This window comes from Cariama cristata, unplaced genomic scaffold (genome assembly GCF_000690535.1).
Source record: "Cariama cristata isolate BGI_N322 unplaced genomic scaffold, ASM69053v1 scaffold43628, whole genome shotgun sequence".
NCBI lineage: Eukaryota > Metazoa > Chordata > Aves > Cariamiformes > Cariamidae > Cariama > Cariama cristata.
The window spans coordinates 1-22,258 of NW_009632444.1; the positions used below are offsets into that span (position 1 = coordinate 1).

A 22,258-nucleotide genomic window follows, 5' to 3' on the forward strand; every position below is an offset into this window, starting at 1 on the left:
GGACAGAAGATCCGCGACTCGGGTGGGCAGAGGGACTCGTTGTCCTCAGAGGACTAAGATTGCTGCTTGGGGTTTTAGTTCTGGGTCATTTTGTTCTTAAACTTCTAGCTCAGGTTTGATTTTATGCTGACTTTCCAATTAGGTATTTAAGAGTCTTTCATAGCCTACAATACCAGTGGTGTAATTTTGTTGTTATTCAGTCGCTATTACTGTTGAGTATGTGCAAGGGGTGAGAAGAACGCTTTGCGTGTGGTCCGGCCAAGACAGAAGTTACTGCAGAAACTTGATACGATTTTAATTCCTGTTCAGCTACGCAGTGCTGCTAAACACAGTCAGTCTCTTCATCCTTGAACGATTAAACTTTCTGGAAAACAGACAGATCAGAAGAAACTTGGTCGGGGAAATTTGTCTTTGTGCTTCTGTGGAGACTATGCTACTTATTTGTCTGCAGCCTTCAGGACTTTCTCTAATTTGACTGACTTGAATCAAGCTCCAGGTGTGCTTTATCCTGTTGGATTCAGGAAATGTTCTGCTTGTTTGTTGGGTTAATTTAGAGGACACTAGTTGGGATTATGCAGTTTTTTTGTTTGATGACTTAATGCAATATTTGATTTATATGTTGTTTTGATTTCTCTCTAGGCAGACAAATTGTTGAAAGCACTGAAGCAACACCTTCATGGAACAACACAAGAAAATGAAAATATGGTAATAGATGATAAATCAGCCATTCTTTCTAAGAGAGGTAGACCTAACTTTGTAACTAGTAGAGCAGGGCACGTACTGAAGGTTGTTTTTTACCATCGTGTGAACTGTAATAAAAACACTTATTTCTTAATAGTGCCCTTAGTTCAATGCACTCGTTTACTGATAGAAACAGAGGTGCTAATATTGGCTTCGAAGCGGTCTCCTATATGACCCAAAGCTGATTTCCTTTTAGCTGCCAAAATTAACAATGTATGTTTCGACATCAATACAAGATTATTCTCTGTGAACACGAACATTTAATTTCCATTGAACAAATCTTTATTCTTGCCTGTTTAGCTCCAGACACTGGTCAGTACCGAATATAAAGATATTTTATTTATTTTTGCATGCCTCAGTGAAAGGGACTAGATACTCATTGGAAAGCATTTTGCATCTACTGCAATTTACTTACACTGATACTTTCATTAAAGTGATACAATTGTGATGTTTCCTTTACTCTTCCTTTAATGTGTTGTTTTCTTAGCTTTTTAAAAAAAGTTTTCTCTTCTGCAAGCTGAATTATTTTGCTGGGTATGGCAATGCTTTTTATGTTTTTGGTAGTAAATTGTTATCTGCTCTTTCTAAAATAGATCTCCCTTTAAGCTCTTCCTTTAAAATCTTTAAATGTTTGAGGGACTGGTGTAATCCTTGTCAGCTTATTTTTTGTTTTAACAAGCACGGAAGAGGCTCTGAGTTTTTTTGTTTGTTTGTTTTTTGGTTAAGAGTATTCCACAGAAATGTACAACTCTGGGAAGGTTACAGCATCATGCAAGTCAGATTTCAAATATAAAGTATTAGTGTTTTAAAACCTTATTAAAATGCTATATAGTAAACCAACTGTAGGAGTTCTTTTTAAAGTCTTCAAACAATGAGCTTTGGTGTTTAGGGAAATCTACATACTGCCAATTTCTTGATTACTATGCCACTAAATGGCATGCTGCAGTTTTTCCTCTGTGTGAAATACTTCCAATAATAAAATTGAAACTCTATCTTTGGGGCATCTAGTTTATGTTTGTCAGATACATTCCACATTATATTATTTTTCTGCTACAGGACTCTGAAAAACATGCATCTGCTTCCATCAAATCAGGTGAACTGAGCAATCAGGAGGAAAGTATGCCTGATTCAGTGTGTTTTATTACAAAAAGATGCCGTAAAGAGAAGAAAATAACCAGAAAAAAGAGAAACTCCGATAAGGAAAGTAATACCAGTGAAGAAAATACAGGGCTTTCTGATGAGAAAGAGGTGATTTACATTGCTTGGTTTTGTGTGCTGGCTGCCCCTCCTTCCCCCAAGCATAATTTAAACACACTTGACTTTTTTTTTTTTCTGCCCCCACTTAGCAGGTGGTATATGTGTTTTGTTTCTTTTATATATATATGTATGTATTTATATGTGTGTGTATGTAAGAATTTCATATGCAAATGTTTTGATACTGATCTTCTGTACTTTGTAGCACTGATTTTGTCTATCTTGACTATGTGCTATTCCATAATGAACAGAGATAACTTGCTAGTCATCACTTCAAGCAAATAAATTAAATTCCTCTAAGAAATACACAATTCCAAACACTTTATCTGAATGTGAGGCTACTTTTGCTAGTTCATCATGGTATTCTGAATCTTAGACTAGTTTCAGAATTTATCTAAAATAAGACTGTTTGCACTTTCTTTATATAGAAAAAAATTAATTGGATGATTGCCTAAACCTCACAATTTTTTAATTCCCGTTCCTCTCAGTGGGTTCTTGGTTGTATGACTGAGGGAGGGGAAGTTTCAAGGTGAGATGGGGTTAGAATTATTTTTCTCTAGAATTATATGCAAATGATGATTGAACTAAGAACTGTGTGAAAGACTTTTGCTGATTTAGAATTGGAGGAGAGAAATGAGAAGATGAGGAGTGTTAGCTTGTTAGTGTTAGTTAAAGAATTGTAGAGTAACCAAAGCTACAATAGTAAAAAGTAACATAGCCAATGAATTTATTTTTACTTGCAAATAATTAACCTTTGTCAATAAAGGCAATCTTATACTAAATGTTTAGAGCTGTGCAGGTAAAAGCTTTCTAATATAGATCCATTTGTGAAATAACAGGATGAGTATTTCACAGGTTAATTCAGGTTGGACTTCAGAAAGTTTCCTGCTCTATCTCCCAATCAAAGCAGGGTCAAGTATGAGGTTAGACCACAATGCTTAAGGCTTTATCTAATCTGATATTGGAAACATCTAAAGATGGAGGCTACACAACCTCTCTGGGCAACTTGTTCCAGTGACTGACTGTTCTCAGAACAACAGCCTGCCTTTATATCCAGTCGGAACAATCTGTTTAAACGAAGTATGTTTAAACTGCAGGAGCATTCCGAAATGAAAGAAAACGAAGTGCCTCAGGGTGAGCGTGAAAAGGGAGAGAAGGTGTTGCAAAATGAGGAACAAGTAACTAGAGAAAGTGCTACTGAGAATCCAGGGATGGGTACTAGTCAGAAAGAACAACCAGTGAAGACCTCTACTAAAAGTAAAGGAGATGAATGTAAGTAGAAAATTCAAAAAAAGTAAGGTTAGTAATTTGTGCTACTTAAAATGCACCTTTTGCTTATTTTATTGTATCTGCAAAGATTTTTGTGATATGTCTGGTGATCAGTACCTTATTTGGGGATACCAGAAAAAGTCTCTCGTTTGAGTTTGTGCACCTGTTCGTTTAACATATGGTAACACAAATCCACAAATTCTGCAATGTAGGAATTCTGCTGGCTTTGACTTCAGAACTCTGGAGCTGATGTTTTTAGTGAAGGAGTTCTTGAAGGGCTGAGTGTATTTGAGTCTTGCACCTTGTTTAGGACCAGTGCCTTTTGGAATACCCCCGAGATGCTAAAAAGTGTCAAGAAAGGGAGGGCTTCCTTCCTCATGCTTCATTTTTCTTTTCTTGCAGATGAACAGGCTTTGCTATTTTCTTTCCAGGAGTAAAATTAGTAGAAAAGGACATACAGACAGAACCCTTTATAATTTGTTTAAACTGCTGAACAATATCTGAATATATTACAGTGGATCATTTTCTATCTGGTGGCTTTTTTAGACCTTCAAACATGATGCCACTGAAAATATGAATTCATTTCTCCCTCACTCCCTTGAGCATGCAGCTGACATGAAGAAATTAGTTTGTCTGCCCAATCTGGTAATTTATTAATACTGTGGGTCTGTTAAATAAGACACATACCATTGTTTGCTCCTGTTAGACTAAGTGTCTGTAGTCTTTGAGCTGCATTTTGGATATTCTTGCTGTGCAGTAGAATTTACAAGGACACTCTTATTGGAGGCCATCTATAATTTTGAAACTAATTATAGAAAATGAGGATGTTTGAAGGTTCTTTTAAAAACAGAATCAATAGAATATGTAGAAGATGGTTTGGTTGAGGCAGCATTCATCCTGACAGTTGGCACAGTACTTATCTCTTCCTGTAACTGTAATTATAAGTATCAATACTGCTTTCCATTTGTTTTGGGTTTTTCAGTAATTTCAGACAGCAAGAGCTGTGTGACAGAAAAATACTATGTCTGCATTTAGTGTTGAAAAGTTGGATTTTTTTTTTCAAACAATTATTTAACAATCCCCATTATTTGCTTCCAGTGAGGATTTATTTCAAAATATTGAGGTCATCCAAGTTTACTTTAAAGGGGATGTGAATGAATAGCAAAGCAAATGTTTGCTTTTGATATGCAAATATTGAACTTGATGTGAAGTCTTTGCCTGATATTTTTTTTCTTAATAAAATAAAATTAATCACTAAAGTGCGAACATGAGCTTAATACTATACCTGAGAGCAGAGATGATAAAAAGAACTTATACTCTGTATACATATATAAGGCAGTGGCAGAAAAGCTGACCAAGAAGTATTTCTTCTTTGTTACCAACATTTTAAAAAACGCTAGCTTATTAAGTGGATCAAGACCTATGAATCTAAATTTGGTTTTGCTCACTACAAGCATAGTTCCCCTGTTAACTTCCCCTGTAAAATACTTTATTATTGAAAGATAATAACCTAGTATGACTGTAAGTTTCACGCTGGGCTTGTAGTTTGTCAAGACATGCTGTTACTGACATACCATTTAAAAGGCTTTTGAGAGACTTGGGACATATCTATTCCAGCTGATGGTTTTTATTTCTCAAAACCTAAACCCACTTTGAGGAGATAAGGTGTGTCTTGGAACAAATACTTTTAAAAAGTTGGTGATGACATTAAAGTATTTTCCAGGAGTTCTAATGAACTTGTCTAATACTGTGCCAGGTGATGCTCGTCGTGCAGGAGGGAAGATCCCTTTATATGTAGGCCGTGCATCCAGGTCTGGGAAAACAGGAATGAAAGCTACTACACCAAGTAAGATAACCTACCATCTTTAGAAATAGATGTGTGGTCTGTGTGTGAAGGCAGACTTGACTTAGTTTTTTACAACTCAAATTTCTATTTCTGCTTGAAGAAGAGAACATCCTCTCTTTAAAAAGCAAGGAAACAAAAAAGTTCCCAAAGGTTACATTTTAAAGTATATCTTCTAACTTGCAAATTCATAGTAGTAAATGACTCGCATGTACGTTATAAAACTGGTTTATCAAGCACTTGGATGTCTTTTTGGGTATAATGCTTGCATTCATGACTTTCAAAACAACAAAGAGCAGGAAGATATGCTATTACTCCCGCTTGTTTAGTTTCCACTTTTGAAATATTACTGTTGTGCTGTATTACTGTGTGTTAGCTCATTTTCATTACTTTGTAAAATACATTCAATCGTTTAAAATTTGGAAGTATTTCTTTTTTTCTTTAACTGCAGAATTTGGGGGTTGGACTACATGATCTTTAAAGGTCCCTTCAAACTCAAACCATTCTATAATTGTCCAGAGTATGTACCAGGTAACTGGTTATGTAGCTGGTGAAGTCAATTCTATTTCATACTGTTTGGTTACCTGTGTATACAGACTCTTTAAGTAGAGGGATATGTTATACTTTCCTTTGAGGCCATAATGACAGGTGGTGTAAGATTCTCCTATTAAGTAGTAAACTTCCTTAGGAGCTTATCAGATACGTGACTCTTCTTATTTTTGGAACTTCTTAGACTTCAAAAAGTTGCATGAGGCTCACTTCAAGAAAATGGAATCTATTGCTGACTACATTGAGAGGAAGAAAAAACTTATTGAAAACTGCAACAGTTGTCTCGATGAAGTCAAGGTAAGTGGTAACACAGGAAGTTATCAATTGTTCCTATATTTATGTACTTCCAGACCCTCTCTGTAAAAGTCTTGTAGAGTCTCTTTAGAGCAGTAAGTAGCTGGTCATGTGTACATGCAGTGGAATGTTAAGATCAGTGAAATTTAACTGCAGTCCTATATAACTAGTTATATAGAGTTATTTGTATATAACTTGTATAGTTGTGTCAGTTTTGTAGATATTAACAGCGTATGGTTATAGTTATAGGAACCCACAAATAGCTTGCCAGTTTTAAGTAAAAATAATTCGCAATTACTTTTGTGAAGGATCTCCTGGAGGTTTTGTTTACAACTGTTTGAATTGCTGCAGAACTTAACCAAGGGGATGGGTTATTTTTCAGAGTGGGGAATTAAATATTATGGTGCCCTTGTGCCTTAAAGAACCATTGTCCAATGACTGCATATGACTCTCCTTTAAAATATGTGCAATAAATGTTGTTCTCAGTGGTCCCAATTCTCAGTTCTTGTATTTCACGCACAGGTGAAAGCTGCTAATAGGGCCTCTTAGAGTGTAGCAGACCTCAGAAAAGTGACAGTAACATATGAATGAACATGTCAACGGACATATCAAAACAGTAACACTTAAACTCCTGAATGCTGCATTTCTCTTTTCTATGGCATGCATTGTATGAATATATACTTAAGACAAATTACTTTTGGCAGGTGCTGGCCAAAAAATCGAATCACTTAAAAGCGCCAGAAAAAGGCACTCCACATAAAAATTCTAAGGTATGTGTTTTCAAATCAGTTTAATAATAATAAAACTACTTTTGTTTAAAATATACTTTTAAAGAAAAAAAGGGAAAAACTGGAGAGACTGTATGCTCCTGATTCACTGTGTATTGTCCCTTTCTCTTAGCTGCTTTTCTGATAAATTTTTAGCAGAGTGTGCTAACTCATGATTTGCTTTTCCCTAGGAACAAACCAGTGGCAAAACATTTTTATTCAGCCCAAATCCAGAAAGAGGCAGATTCTCTGCCACCTGCACTCCCAGTAACCTCCAGCAGCCACCACACAGTTCTCTGAACACTGCCAATCGGAGTATTTTATCTAGGAAATCTTCATTTAATCCTTCTGTCCTTTCAACAACCAAAATGAATGTCAGGTAAAAAGAAGAAACCAAAACTACCAATGAGCAATTTGGTATGATACCCATGAAATAATCAACACTGACTGTGATTGGACTATGTTATTTCTATTCCAAACATGAACTACATGAGACTAATTCTGATAATGGACTTTCATCCTAGCTTTATGGCTGGTTTAAGCCTTACTGTGCTGTTACTACCTTGAGTCTTCATTTGATGTCTGATGGTAGGAGGAATCTTGCATCTCTTTCATCTTTCATTTTGCTAAACCAACCAAGCTGGATTATTTTTCTTCTCTTACTGTGTTAGATCTTCCACTTTGTCAGGTAACTTAATAGTCTCTGTTATAACTGAATTAATTTATCTTTGAGATTACTTAACCAGAACTATGCACTATTCCAGGTGAGTCTTGCAATGGACTCATCCCTTGTCGGTTTTTTGGGTACTCTTTTCCTTTTCTCCACCTCCCCACCCCCAATTGACTACTATCAGCAGATTGTTTCTAGCAGATGGGAACTAAGTTAACACCAGAAAGTCATCAGGAATTGCTAAATGAAGGAGCTCGTACTCAATGCTATTAAATCTCATCTCACTTCCTTTTAAAACATCACGTGCACTTCATTATTCCTACACTGTAATCTAATTTTCTGTTATATTAGTATTTCATGAACTTTTGTTGAGGGTAAATTTTATTAGCCTATTACTAATTTTTCTAAACTCTTGAGCAAAAAACCTTTTAAAAGAAGGAATCAAAAGGACAGTCCATATGGTACTCCATTGATAAATGCCCTTTTGTCCGGCTTTCTTTTCAGTGAAAAAAGTCTCTACTATCTCTCTGTTAGTTTCTAATTATTGTGCTAATTACAACTTTATTCAGTTTACTAAACTTGCCACAGTTCAGATTTAAACATTCTGTAATTTATCCTCATCCTTCTCCTGCTAACTATACCCAGTTAAGCTCAGGTCTCGGTTGTGTTACTTTCCATTTTTCTGATAACCTTCACTTCTCAACTTTTGCATGCCCAGACTATAGCTGCTGGGACTTTTTTTTTTGTCTCTGAATATAAAGTGTGTGTGGGATTGTTGTTATTAAGTCAGTGCGACTTCTAATATTGACATCTCCTAATAAATAATTATGGGACTTTTGAATGCAGTTCTTTTGCTAATTCAAAGGCCAAGATTACAGGTTCCTTGTAAAATCAAGCTTGCGCTCTTACTGGCTTTGTTTCTACTTTAAATGTGCTATCTTTGATTTTAGTAGGTAACAACAAATGAAAACAATCTTCACTCTGCCTCTGGTGTCCTGTTGGATGATCTTTATTGTCTTCACTGCAGCCCTACTTGATTCTTAGCAATGTGTAAAACAACACAACACTTTTAGAATTTGCTTCCGTTCCGTTTGTCTAAAGATGTGCTGAGGTGGATCTTGCAAGCTGTGCTTCATTTTAAACTTGCCTAGCCCTCAAAGCGCAGCTTTCTTCAACATTTATTCACTGTCTTTCCATATCTTGCAGGCTTTCAGCTTATTCTCAGAACCCTTTCTGATAAGGGTATTACTTTATGCAAGATTTTGAAATTTCTTTCATGTGTTTATGTGTATGTATTAATATATATGTATACATACACACATATATATTAAAAATGTGTGTGTATATACACACATCCATACAGTACATGTGTGTGTCTCGGTATGCAGGTAACTTGTGCGTTTTGACTAAAACTTCCAGCTTCTTCCTCTTGTAGATCTTTGCTTTCTGGAGTTCTGTTAGTTAATTTTCTTTCATTTTTTCTGAATTTGAATTTTAAAATTAACAGTATTTGTATATAATATTTTACTAGAGAATCCGAACCTAAGGTAAATCATATCTGTTGGTGAAGAAATCTGCTACCTTATTGCATCCAAATATATTTGCTCTCCAAAATAAGAAAGTCACTTTTTTGTAATTCCTAATTTTGCTTCCTGCTATTGATGACAGCTCATAACTCGAAAACTGCCAGCAAAGGTATTTTTCATGCAGTTTATGCATAAGTGGTGAACATCTTACACACAGTAAAACTTTCTACCGGTGAGAAGTAGAAGGCAGAACCTTCTGTATTCTGTCATGTTGCTTACATTCCTTGTAGATGACTGACTTTGTCTTCGTATTTCTAATAATTTTCAGGTTCTCGGAAGCCACAAAAGATAATGAGCACAAACGCTCTCTTACCAAGACTCCATCTAGAATGTCTCCATACTTGGAAGAGATGTGCACACCCCACAGCCAAAAGGGCTGCAAACTGTTAAGTCAGAAAAACAGCAAGAGAAATGCAAGAAATAACGATCTGACTGGATCAAAGGGTAAAGTGGATGGTAAATATTTGGCTCTTTCAAATCAAGATTTTGTCTTATATCAATTTTTTATAACCTAATGTCATGTAGACCCAGGTTTTAATTTCATTCTCTAATTTATGACTGATTTTTTTAGAAAGTGCCGTAGTTTCTTTGTTTCCTTTGTTTTGCAGTGCTTTGACTAAAACGGTTCAGTGCTAAGACTTAAACATATGGTACCTAGCTGCCTACAGAAAAGGGGATAGAAAATCTCCTAGACCTTTAGGGACTACCTAGCAAAAGAATCATATAACAGGTACAGGGAGATCCTGTCTGTGTTGAGAGATGTTCCTGATGCCTTCTCGGAGGTCTCATTCTTTTTGAGGGATTGGCATGCACCTGGCTTCTAGCTATGTTTTAGAGCAACCTGGTATTATCCACCCCAGCCACCCTGATTAACTCGGGAACTAAAACTCCGTAAGAAAAAGCAGAAGTCTTCTGCTTACTAATGATCTCTGCATCAGCACGGCTCTGCTATCTAAACGCTGGTACCCTAGCATCACAGTACATCAGCACAGGTCAAGAACCCAGAGCTCCCTGTCTTTCTGTATGACAATATCAACGGATTTTAGGGGGAAAGAAAAGTTCCACTGCCGATCTGAAGCTGATGTGTTCCGGAAGAATGCTTCTTTTTTCAGTGTGAAAATCCACATGGTTACAAATAAGCATAGAGACTAAGTAAACGCAATTTGCTCTGAAGGACTAGAAAAATACGGGGAGCTGTATGTGCTATCACATAGCATAATCAGAGCAAAAGGGCCAATGCTCTACAACTCTTGCTCTCTCCAGGCCTGGAAGCTCCCTCTTTCGAGGGAGCTGTATTTGTGCAATTCTGTCTTTAGAGGCAGGAGAGAGTAGCATTTAATGGCTCTTTGGTCTTAATAGTTGTAAGGTGGTCTTCACAGGTGCTTTCCAACTTGCTATGTCCAGTGATGTTCTTGCTACTGTAACTAACTATGATATCTTGATGTCTTTTGTAGTTATCACCCCCTTCAAGTTTGCAGCTCACTGTGCAGAACCCACGAGCACGAAGAAGACATTTGATCTCAAAGCAAGTCTCTCAAGGCCGCTCCGCTATCAGCCACATAAAGGTACGGTGGTCCTGTGCCGTTTGTGTTGGTCATACTCCTTACGTGCAGCTGCTCATAAAGTAAGGCATTGATGCAATCCATGACAGCAATGTTCTCAGTCTCTTTTTCTCTCCCTTTCTCTCTGGATTCCCACATAGTCTGTGGACTGATGTTAAATTTCTACATAATATATGCTTTAAGAGCCTCCCTACTGAAGGATAAGTCTTTATGACCAAAAACCCATAAATACAAGATAAATGTCCTTGTATTCCACTGAATAGATATATGTACAGGAAAGAGGAGATATTCCTTACACAATGAGGCTTATTTTTATTTTTTTTAAAAAGTGCGCTATTGCATGAGAAGCTGAACTTTGCGTGATGAGTGTTCCTTGTAAGTACAGTCGCCTCTTACTACTTACAGAAAAACTGCTTGCAGGGAACGGGCTGGTGAAACTGATAATACAGCTGGAGAGGCTGTCCTCTTAAAGTCAACCAGCTAAAACCACAGTAGCTAGTATAAAAGTCACGATAACAAGTTAAGCACACAATCACTAAACTAGTAATTCAGTAGTCTCTCTTTTTTGCTTCTAAATTGTAGGACGACTAAAACCTTGGGGAGAATGTAAAGAAAATACTGTCCCAAATAAGTCTGTTGGTAGCAATGTCTCTTCATGTAAGAAAGATTACAAACAGCCACATCTCCAGACAAGGTTAGTAAACCACTGGCTTCTTATGAATAGTGTTACTTAACATGACTCGTATGTCTTTTTAGGATTTAAATAAGCAGTTCAGGAAAAATTACTTTAATATAAAAGCAATTTTTGCTTCCAATAGCCTGTCTAGTACCAGGAAGGCCAACAGAGTGGGCAGCTCTGAGTCTGATGATAGACTTTTATTCTATGAAAGCTATCAGTTCTAGCGTTTGCAGCTTTACCATCACCTTGGAAGAAGCTGTGAATATTTACATGTTGTTACCTCAAAGGTTAGACCGGTACGTCCAAGCAGAATGATTTCCCTGAGTGTCTGGATGTGATCCAAAACAGTATTGCTCTCTTTGCCAGTGGCAAGTGCACCGCACTGGTGAAATAGATGTTAAGCCTTGGTCAGCTTCAGCTTCTTTTAGTTGCTTGTGTGTCTACCTTTAACATAACTTGATATGGTCTGTCTCTCTTCTTTTTCCCCTTCAGGGAAGAAAGGCGTGAGAAACACGAGCAAGAGAGAAAAAAGAAAAAGGCTCAGGTTCTTGCAAACCGTAGAGGACTCTCTGTGGGTTAGGAGGAATAAGAAATATCTAAGGAATCTCTGTAAATACTCTTCCCGTCATGTAAATACTTGTGATGTCTGTGTGTGGTTCAGGTTGCTATTAGCTAGTAGAATCCAGAGAGCGTTGAATGAGACCTTATAATGCATCTGAGCATAATGTTTTTGTGATCAGCTTCTCCAATGAGATCTGAGTTCTAAACTTTTAGGAGCTTAGAACTGTCTAGTTGCTTAATAATGTTTTCATTTAGCTAAAAGACGTTAAAGGAGAAAATGCAAGGAGGTTTCTTGAGCATCTTTTTCCCCACTCACAACTTAGGACACAATTTTCTCCCAGAATGCATTTGTTACCCACTAGAATGCACACTTTGTGGTAAATTACAGGAGTTGGAGATGTCTGCTTGCCCTGCTCTCCAGATCAGTCCTTAAATTCTGCAACAACACTTACAGCAATTATTCAGATCTCTAATTGCATGCCTATGAAGTAGTAGGGAATTTCCAAGAGAAGAAAAAATATGCAAGCTCTCTGGAAAACTAAAAACTTACTGTAACATAATTGTAAAATACCGCATTTTTAAAAAGTCACAACTGAAAAGTGGCTTCACAAATTACCAACTGGGTGCTTTGAACAGTTAAGGTTGTTTTGTTCCTTTCTATAGTAAATAGCAGACATTAACAAAATTCTTCTGCTTTTCATCTCTATAATGTTTAAAAGAGGTTACAGTAGTGTTGAGGTACATGCAGTACCTTAGACTGAAAAGCTGTTGTTATTGTTACTTTTAAAAAAATACATAGAAAAGTTGTCTGGATTTATTATGTATGGATGGAGTTGGAAAGGTAATTTAGCACTTGTAATCTCAATTTTAAGCAAATAACTGTTCTGGTGAATTTTGTATCTTATCTAATGTGTCAAGAACAAGCAATTTTTTTTATAAACTTAATGGGGGAAATAAATATTTTGTGTATACCCTGTTTATCACTGGTTATATCACATAGTGTACTATATATAGCTACCTCCTTAGTGTAAAATTAGTTTTGTTCACACTTACATTTACTACTTAGCGTCTATTTTTGTGACCGGCTTTCCTTACCAATTAGCCTGCCTACCCCTTTATGAAAGCATGTTTGTTCAGGTATCTTTATAAACAATAACCATCACCTCTCTTTTGCTCTTACACTATTTAACTCTGTGCAAGAGGAAAATGTTGGTACAAGACACTGCTTCAGCTTGCTATATTGTGGCCTCTTCCATATAAAATATAGGTACCTTTAATACTTGTCAACTTAAACGAGGTCACTGTAGAGGAGGTCACTGCTTTGATTAGACTAAGTCTATGACTGCTGAAGTGAAACCCTTCAGCACTTGTTCTTTTAAAGTGTTTCTCAAATTATGGAAGACCAGACTTCTCAGAAAAAGGGAGGTATTGAGCTTCTGTGCCACCAGCTGCAGCTGCGACTTCTTCCAGCACAGCTGAGTCAAGCTAAGGGCACACACCAGCTAATGGAGCTGAGCTATGCCTCCTCAGGGAGGAGGGTTTCCCCTCACCCCACCCTTGGGGCATTAATTCTGCTTACAGCTTTAGAGAGCTAAAGTTGTTAGGACTACCAAAACCAGCTCTAAACTAAAAGCCAAAGCCACTGCATAGCTACTGTTTCAATCTTGGCAGGGGCAGCTTTTTCTTTTTTTAGTTATTCAGAGGAGCCAAAGCAAAAGGCTGAAATACTTCTGCCTTTTCCATTTCTGGTGCTGCCCTTTGTACATTTCAGCAGCTGAGTCACACTTAAGCACCATTAATTCTCATCATACTTTTTCCAGTTCAAAACTAGCGGATGTGAGTATTTTACAACTGCCTACAAACCATATAATGCAGAAAGCAAAGTTCTTGTACAAAAGAGAACTACAATGAGCTCATGAAATACTTTTATTTCTGCAAAGGTCAGGACAGACACCAAAACTTACCCAGTCAACAGTTACTACTTTTTAAGGATGCCTCAACTCCCCTCAGGCTGTGTTCCAGTCCATGTATGTACAATCTCTCCAGGGTTCTGTATTTGGCAGCTCGAAGATGCCAACAGTGTCACTCTAGTCAGATTACTACAGTCACACTTCATGCACTTCTCTCTTTAACGTTTACATAGAATCTTCAAGTTAAGCCACACATGAAGAAGCTGTTATAAAAACAAACCAAGCAGGTGAAGAATGTCCCCAAGGACACCAGCCCAACTTAGACTCGAGGATTCTTTTCATATGTTTCGTAGGCAAATTCTTCTGTATGAGCTCTATCATTCAGCAGGCCAATAAAATCGATCTCCAGCTGGAAGGGACCATCTACTTTATCTCCGATTGTGAATCCAAGGGTACAAATCTAATTAAGAGATACATACATTAGAACAGTATTTATAATGTACCTACATTATAAATTGTACCTACCACTTCCATGTTTTACAAACAGCTCATGGCCATCTCATTTCAACTGGTATTTGTTCAAAATGCAGCAGCGTTTCTTAAGGCTTGAACACTTCAACTACCACATTTTCAAAACAGACCCCAGGGGGGAAACTACTTCATGCTTGCCTTTCTACCACCGTGTTAAACCCTTTATTAAAAATGGCCTGAGTGAGCCTAAAGCAACGCTGCAGCTTTTATCCTTCAAGGCTTGCATATGGCCAGTTTCATCGTGACTGGGTATACAAACACATTTTCATGAAGTCTGCTACAATTCTTCCCTAAGCAGGAAACGCCAACAGAATGGAATTAAAGATGGAAGGGAACTTTCATTCCTGACCAAGTCATACACCTGGTATAGTGTGGAAGTGCACGAAACCAGACATTTTAAAATGCATGAAACTTTGTTACTGAGTTTTATATTAAGACAAGGTTCTTAGCCACTGTTTCCCAGTTAGAATAATGTTCTTATATTTAAGAACATTCCTCATTCTTTTCCCCCACCACTATTCCAATTAAAAAAAAAAACCCACAATTTTTTATTCTAACTGAAATAAATTGCATAAAAATCTTGTGTGGCTCAGGCACACTTCCTATTAGCCTGTGGCTTGCCTGAAAGCACTCTCAGCTCTTAGATGTCCCCAGTCACCTCTCAGCAACTCTGGTGTTGGCAGATCTCAGCACAAGCTGGGTCACCAGTGCCAGGCCACTGCTTAAACCTCAACTGCCCTTAAGCCCTGCTAGAAGGGCAGGTCTGGGCTGTACCCATGATTTTAAGGACTGCTGTAAACACATGAAAATAATGCCTAGGATGTGTTAGATAAAGCTGAATAATTGTACGGTGAGGCTAAATAAATAACAGAACAAAGCTAAAGAAACTAAATGCACTGACATTCCTCTCAGATCACTCTAATATTTTAAATGCTGTCTCTTCCCCAGAAGCAAGCTCCACAATCAGCCCCCTGGCTCGCGGAGCCTGGAGAGTTTTTAAAGCTCCACCTTTCTGGTTCCAACTGTTATAGATGACTACGGAGTCACCTAAACTCTCTGCTCCAAAGAATCTATTCCTTTGCAAGCCCTAGATACATTGGCTATTTCCTGCCCTCTTATTCCTGCTTAACGACGCCTTTTCTAGTTCCTGGGAAAGCATATAGTAGTACCATGAGGGACCAAGACATTTTATCAAGATTTCTTTAATTGCCTTCACACCGCTTCCCCTATTTTTAGGGTTCTTCAAAATACTTTTTAAAAATTACACTTCATATTATATGCAAGCGCATTGTTTTTACTGTAAAATACTAAGCATAAGATAACGAGGAGTGAAAATGATGTGGAGGATGCGTAGATCAAGTACTGTTTTGTCCCTTTAACTGCTGGTGAACTTTAATAAACACCCCATATTCAACTTGGTGTTTTCATTTACCACTTTGAATGACTGTATATTCCAAATCCTGATAAATTCTTCAGTGTCTGTATTTAAACACAGGCCTTTTAGAACAACTTTCTTGCATAAAGCATATTTTTTTCTTGTAGTTGATCCACCTTCTTCATATAATTCTTACTTGCTTTCTACAGCCACAACTTCTGTTTTAGAACAGATTGTTTTCATGCTGCCGATCACTGAATTGCCCTCAAGTTTTTTGTTTTGTTTTTTTTTTTAAATTAATTTTCATTAAGGCAATTAGGAACTGACTGCAACACTCCAGGTGACTAACACCGATTCAAGTAATGGGCCTTTTATTTCCTCCCCATATATATTTCTAACATTGTTTGTTTTCCTTTTGGTAGTCACTGGGTGTTAAGCTGCCCTCAATCACATAGAGGAGGGTTACTGAAATTTAAAAGAAAAAAAAGATACAGAAACATTTTTTTCCAATGTCTCCTCCTGTGAATCAGTGAATTAGTCAACCTATTTGCAGAAATAAGATAAAAAATACTCCATACATTTACTTAATACTTACACTAGAAAGCCAGAAAAAACTAAAAAAGAGCCTACAAATACATAAGTTTACTGCTCACCATCAAGGTCACTGATACAGTACATCCTCAAATAAAATCTCACAATATGATATCCCTGACAGCCTTCTGTCAGGATGAAAGTTTATGACACTTACTTTTATTATTTTTGGCAGTACCGTGCCAACTGGCATTTCAGATTTCCTACTCACTTTGATCATTCCTCAAAAAAAAAAAATTAGTTTTGTTTTTTTTTTTTGAAAGCCAAGTAAGTTGTGAGTTCTTTCTTGGTTATACAGATCTCTTAAAAATATTTTTGGAGATCCTTTGAAGTAAACTGACACTGCTATCACAAAGTAGGACAATTTAAATGCAAAGGCAAGCACACAAGAATATACCTCATAACAAGAAGAGGCTCTTCAATTTCAAATTGACAAACATTAAAGGATTTATAAATTATCTATATCACGACAATATAATCTTAAAGAAAATTTCAGATAGATAAAGCCTATAGAAAACTTGCCTTGTCTAACCAGATAGGATGCTGGTCATCCTGGACTCTGCCCCGACTGGAGAGAAAGAATTTGGAGAATGGAATCTGACAGAAACAAAACAAAACCAAACCAGACTTTAGTGTCACCAGCACATCAAATAAAAACTTAAGGAAAAAAAATAAAAGCCTGCCTTAGCAAATGAAGTAACACTCTGCTACACCTGGCACCAGCCCTGGTTGGGTACGTAGAACTGGCATAGAGAAATGGGTCACATTAACCCTTTCACTGGCCACTCGCAGCCAGCTCCAGGCCCACGCTGGTCTGTGGTGGCCCTTTGTAGCCATCCTGCAGGATTGTTACCCTGTTAGGACACAATGAGAGGCTAGAGCACAGAAAGTGGCTGTTTACATTGAGAATATCTCCTTCCAATAATATGTCAACATAAAATAGAAATTAATGAAAAGTCTAGTGTGCCTGCATATCTACAGCTTGTCTATACCCAAGCTGCGCATTTCATAGTGCAATCGTCACACTCAGACATCAGTACGCTATTCAAAGCAATTCAGAATAATGTAAAAATGACTTCGAATGCAGTGGGAGCAAGAAAGAGGAGGGGCTGTGATAAAAGATAGGAAACAGCAAGGTTGGCTGGTGGGGGTGAGAGGAAAACATGCAAGTCAGCAACGACACACCAATTTTCATCCTCCTGACTCTTCATCTGTGAAACAGTGAGCTGTTCTCAGATGACTGGACAACAGTACCATGAAGCACTCCACGCCAAGTCATAAGGATGTGCAAACCTCCTTTACGTTGTCCTCAGCAAATTACAAAAGTTCCCCAAGTTTCATCGGAAAAGAGCCGAAACTCCCACTTCTTACAAATATTATTTTGTGTCACAGATTCAAAGGCCATAAATGACAAACCACACCTGTGAGTCTCTGACTGACTCGGGCGAGTCCCGTCGCAAATCCCATCACAGGGTACAAACCCTACACCAGCCTACGTCCATTTGTATTACAGACAAAATGGTTATCACAGAGAATATTCATGGTGACACCTGCCAAGCTTCAGTCACTGTACCTATCCTATTACTCCAGCAATAGCTAACAGCCGCCATTAAGGTGAACGTACAGTGGATCAGACCTTTAATACAATTCACACAGTCTGCCCTCCCATAATCCAGCAATTTACAGTTTGGGGAACTCCCAAGCCAAAGGCACATGTCTGTGGTTTAAGGATACGCAACAGAAACACTGCTGAAGGGACAGCAATAGCAACAAACTGTGACTGTTTAAAGAATTCCTCTTCCACAGAGCTATGGCCAGGACCCCAAGACAGGCTCGTTAGTTTGAAAGAGTCGTTAGTTCACCTTTATTTCCTCCCAGTATGGGCCTCCTCGGGTGAACATGAAGTAGTTGTAGAGGTCATCCTTTTGATGAGAGAAGTAAGGGTCTGTATAAATGTTTACCATCCAAGGTCTGCCATCTCCACGAACACGTAAATACAGACTGTTGAAGTTTGACCAGTCATAATACTTCTTCCTAGCAAAAGATCCCTACAAATTATTAATAAATAGAATTATTCCTCCTTAATAAAGGGAAACTTCTGTTATGAAGAACAAAGCACTACTGCTTTGATCACTGCCCTCATTATTATGTCAAATATCTACTGTGACATGGTGAAAACTGGGTTACTCTTTCATCATACTAGTTGCTGATCTCGCTGAATTTCCTTCAGCACTGTCTTAGAGCCCACAAACTGCAGTATTACCACTCTGAGGACTTGTGCTTTAATTATAAACCACAATCTTGTAACTAGCAGAAATCAGACCTCCTTCCTAGGACCAAATTCCCTACCAGGCAAGTACATGAACATTACAGTGATGGATCAGTAGTTATGTAGTTCATTGAATTTAATGTAGTTCATTAAGTTTAATATTCTGTGGTCAGTACTAGATTATTCAGAGGTGATTACAAGAAATTGAAGAAGTGGGATAATTTATCCCCTGTGATCACTTCCTTAATTGAAGACTGATATAAGCACTGGAAGCACTTAAAATTTTCCAACACTTTTTGTAATTAACTGTGCATAACAATACGGATTGCAAGCACGTCTAATTCTCAATTGCTTTTTTCTTCCCAATGATCTTAAAAGTCCCGGTGTTGTGATTCACATATAGGCAGATTCAAGAGTCTTCAGAGAGTTACACTGAGGTCACTTGGGCCGATGGGGGGTGGGGTCAGGGCTACTCTTGGCCAGAATTGCTTAGACCAAGTCAAAATTAGCACCAAAAAATCTGAAGGTTTCCCTTTTATTTTACAGCACTACCACAGTTACCTGTCAACTGTCCTTCTGCCAACTCATCTTACAGGCAGCAGGAGGGGTAGATCATTGATACATTAATACAAGGCTTGTGGCTACTTGATTTTATGGTTTTGCCAGTTCTGAGCCTTCTTACTTAAAAACAAGCCTTTGTATTTATGTTTTTACCCTCTGATTTCAAAATGCCTTATGAAGATGGACTGATACACTCCACTACTTCAGAATTAGGAGGTGGAAGTTTGAGTCACATTTGCCCAAGTCAGTAGCAGTCCTGGGAATTTCACTCAGGCAAGATTCGACTTGCTGTTCTGTTCCTCCAACCCATTGTCACCACTTTAATCAGTGTTCATCTGTCTCTCATTTGCCCATTGATTTTGCTCGCTCATATTCTCTGCTTTCCAAGTTTCTGACCCAGAAAAGATTTTACCTGTGTACTTGTGCCAACTCACAAACAATAGAACGTACTAAAAAGTTAAGCACTTTATACACTGAGTCAAAATGTTCCTCTGCTTTTAAAGGTGCTTAAAAATAAGGAATGAAACAAGCAGTATCAATAATAAGCACATCTATTTCTGGTTCTATTTTGCTCATTTCTGAGCTATCAAGGATTTGTGTCTTGCTTTCTCTGAGGTACAGTGGGAATCAGATAGTTAAAAAGTACATTTCAAAGCATTATTTTCTGTTCCTGTAAGAAAAAAAGCTGAGCTCCTTCACTTAAACCAAGTTTGATGAATAGGCCAAGTTAAAGCTCAGAAAAATTGTTCTTATGACACATTCAATTAACTTCAAATTTAGAGACACATCTATTTAGAGACACTATCATATCAATTTTGGATATAAAGGTTCACTACAGATCCTTCATTTGCAAGTAGGCTGCAAACAGGGCTGCCTTAAGGAGAGGATGCCCTATTGTACATAAATAAATGAGCAAACGTATATTATTCCTTTTCTAAGAAAGGAAAACAAAATTGAAGAAAAAGTTTAAGTCCCTTCCAGGTCAAAGGACAGAGCAGCAATTATACCCCTGAAAGAATATCTAATCCTCCTGAAAGTGATCAGTTTCAAGCGCAGCAAACAACAATCCACTTGTTGTCACTGGGATTACACAAAAATGCTCTCTGATTAAACAACAGAAGTGACACGAACATGAAGCTGTACTTACCACTGGCGGTTTAGCTCTCATACTGCAATATCCACTGTATTTTGTCTCCCCATCACGAGGTAGTTCTGTATTGAGGGTTCCATACAGCAGAGCAGCCTGGTTATTCCTACCCAATTTGAGGTAAACTTCACTTTTCCCTCCAATCTCTACATCAGAGGAAATAACCCATTTATTTAAATCTTCTTGGCTCCGAAACTCCCACAACACCCTTGTCTGTTCCAACAGGTACTGATTCAGTGGACGGCCTCCAGGTCCTATTAAGTAATCTTCGGTCTCCTTCTTCAGCATACTTAGCTGAGTCTTTAAGACATCAATGCTCTTCTTAAAACTGAAATCAATATTTTGCCAAGACAGTTTTTTCTCAGGCTGTGACCCTGGCCTCCTGTAGCTGCTATACAATTTAGACACGGAATCACTGAGGACACGTCCAACTAAGGGGTGCAACACTTTGTGCCTGCAGCATCTACCACATAAGTAAGCACTGTTCAGGAACGTAATAGTCAGAGCCATATTAGTAAACTTGAAGAATTCACTTCCAGTAAAGCAATTAAAGGGTTTAAATTAATTTCAACAAAAAAAACTAGTATCCAGAGCTATCTCACTTTAGTTATCGCAGTTTATCTCCACCTTTAATGAAAAAGAGGAAAGATTAGAAAATTACATATAGGATGCTTGTAAAACTGTTTCGTTTTTAAACCAGGCATTAACTAGAAATCTGAGCCATTGGGAAAAGGAATAAAAAAATAACATCAAGTATTACACTTTCTCAGAGTTCTAGTTTACTTAATGATTTCCACCCTATGTGTTCCCCCCTCCCCGTGATGTGAAATACCCATACAAATAAGAAAAAATAAGTAAAATACTTCAAATAAAACCAAAAATAGAAAAAAAGCAATTCCTGTTTATCCCTTTCACTGTAAGTAAGTTTAGGTATTATGAGTAACGCCAGCAAAAACAACCTCAAGAAGGTTTCTAAAAGATAGTATCTATATAACTATAAAGTATTATCCCCCAGAAGAAAATCACAAATTCTCAAAAGGTGGACTCTGCTGCCATATGGACCAGAGCGAGAGTCTCATCCAACAGTCACCATCCAACAGTCACAGATGGCAAGACCTTTCAGACGTGAAGTCCCACAGCAGCCATACTACATGATTCTTCCATAAGTCATCCAGCCCCTTGCCCCCTCAATGTATCTGGTTTAGGATTACAGACAGGTTTGCAAAGACCAAAGAATTTAACACGAAAGACAGCAGTTCAATAGTTTTTTTTGTAAAGCTTTGGAAAAATTCTGAAAATCTCTTCGCTTGTCTCTGCATCACTGTAGGCAGGAACAGCTATGCCACACTGCTATTCTCTAATTTATAAAGCAGAGCCTTAAAGTTCAACGCTCTGTACAGAGGCTATTATCTCTGACTCTTAAAATTAGACAGACTAGTTGCCTGGTTTTGGTGGTTTTTTTTTTATTTTTTGGCCACAGAATAAAGCCTCAAACGATGTCTAAATCAGTTAAATTTCTGTGAGCTTTTAAGAACGGAGCCAGTCAGCCCACAGACATTCTCTATATGCCACATACCTTCCTTTACTCATTGCAAAATTCGCTACTATTATCCTCATACTCCAATCAAGTTATGCACCGTGGACTAAAACTGCATTGAAGGAATTCACATTTTCTCTGTCACACACTCGGTAAGACTGGAGGCAAATTCCTAAAAAATAAAACCCATCCGCAGGGCTTCCATGCCCCCTGGGACTGAGGTGAAGCACACACCATGAAAGCAAGAAGAGCCTGAACAGTGACCCCACCTATTTCTGGGCCGCTGGGCAAAGGCAAAGGAAAGGTACAGAAAAGCTGCAGCCCTCAGTCAAGCTGAACGCCGTTCAGCACTGCCTCGTCCTTGTTTCCTCCAAGTACCAAGAAGGAGAAAATGGGAAATGTTAGTAAATTCTACTTTTGCCCGGCTTTGGTCCCTACGCAACGTTTCACCAGCACGCCGATCTAGCGCCAGGCCCGACTCACCGCCCACCCGTTACAACACCTCAGCTGCCAGCGAGGGCCTGCCTTGCGCCTCACCGCGCCCCCACAGCGAACCGCGCCG

General features: G+C 38.0%; 2 protein-coding genes across 2 annotated transcripts; one reads left to right on the forward strand and one right to left on the reverse strand.

Annotated features, from left to right (window-relative positions):
* Positions 1 to 639: 639 nt before the first annotated feature.
* On the forward strand, positions 640 to 11,794 carry NUSAP1 (nucleolar and spindle associated protein 1; the record flags this gene model as incomplete). Its single annotated transcript, XM_009706342.1, has 10 exons — positions 640 to 705; positions 1,798 to 1,989; positions 3,093 to 3,267; positions 5,021 to 5,110; positions 5,841 to 5,953; positions 6,909 to 7,096; positions 9,242 to 9,417; positions 10,428 to 10,538; positions 11,118 to 11,229; positions 11,707 to 11,794. Coding segments are annotated over 10 exons (1,311 nt in total), but the record flags the coding sequence as incomplete, so codon positions are not given.
* Positions 11,795 to 13,848: 2,054 nt separating this feature from the next.
* NDUFAF1 (NADH dehydrogenase (ubiquinone) complex I, assembly factor 1) lies at positions 13,849 to 20,669 on the reverse strand. The gene is made up of 4 exons (XM_009706341.1): positions 20,160 to 20,669; positions 18,045 to 18,230; positions 16,705 to 16,779; positions 13,849 to 14,145 (listed from the first exon to the last, which is right to left on the reverse strand). The coding sequence occupies exons 1-4, from the start codon at positions 20,667 to 20,669 to the stop codon at positions 14,005 to 14,007; spliced, it is 912 nt and encodes a 303-aa protein (XP_009704643.1). The 3' UTR covers positions 13,849 to 14,004.
* Between the last annotated feature and the right edge of the window lie 1,589 nt (positions 20,670 to 22,258).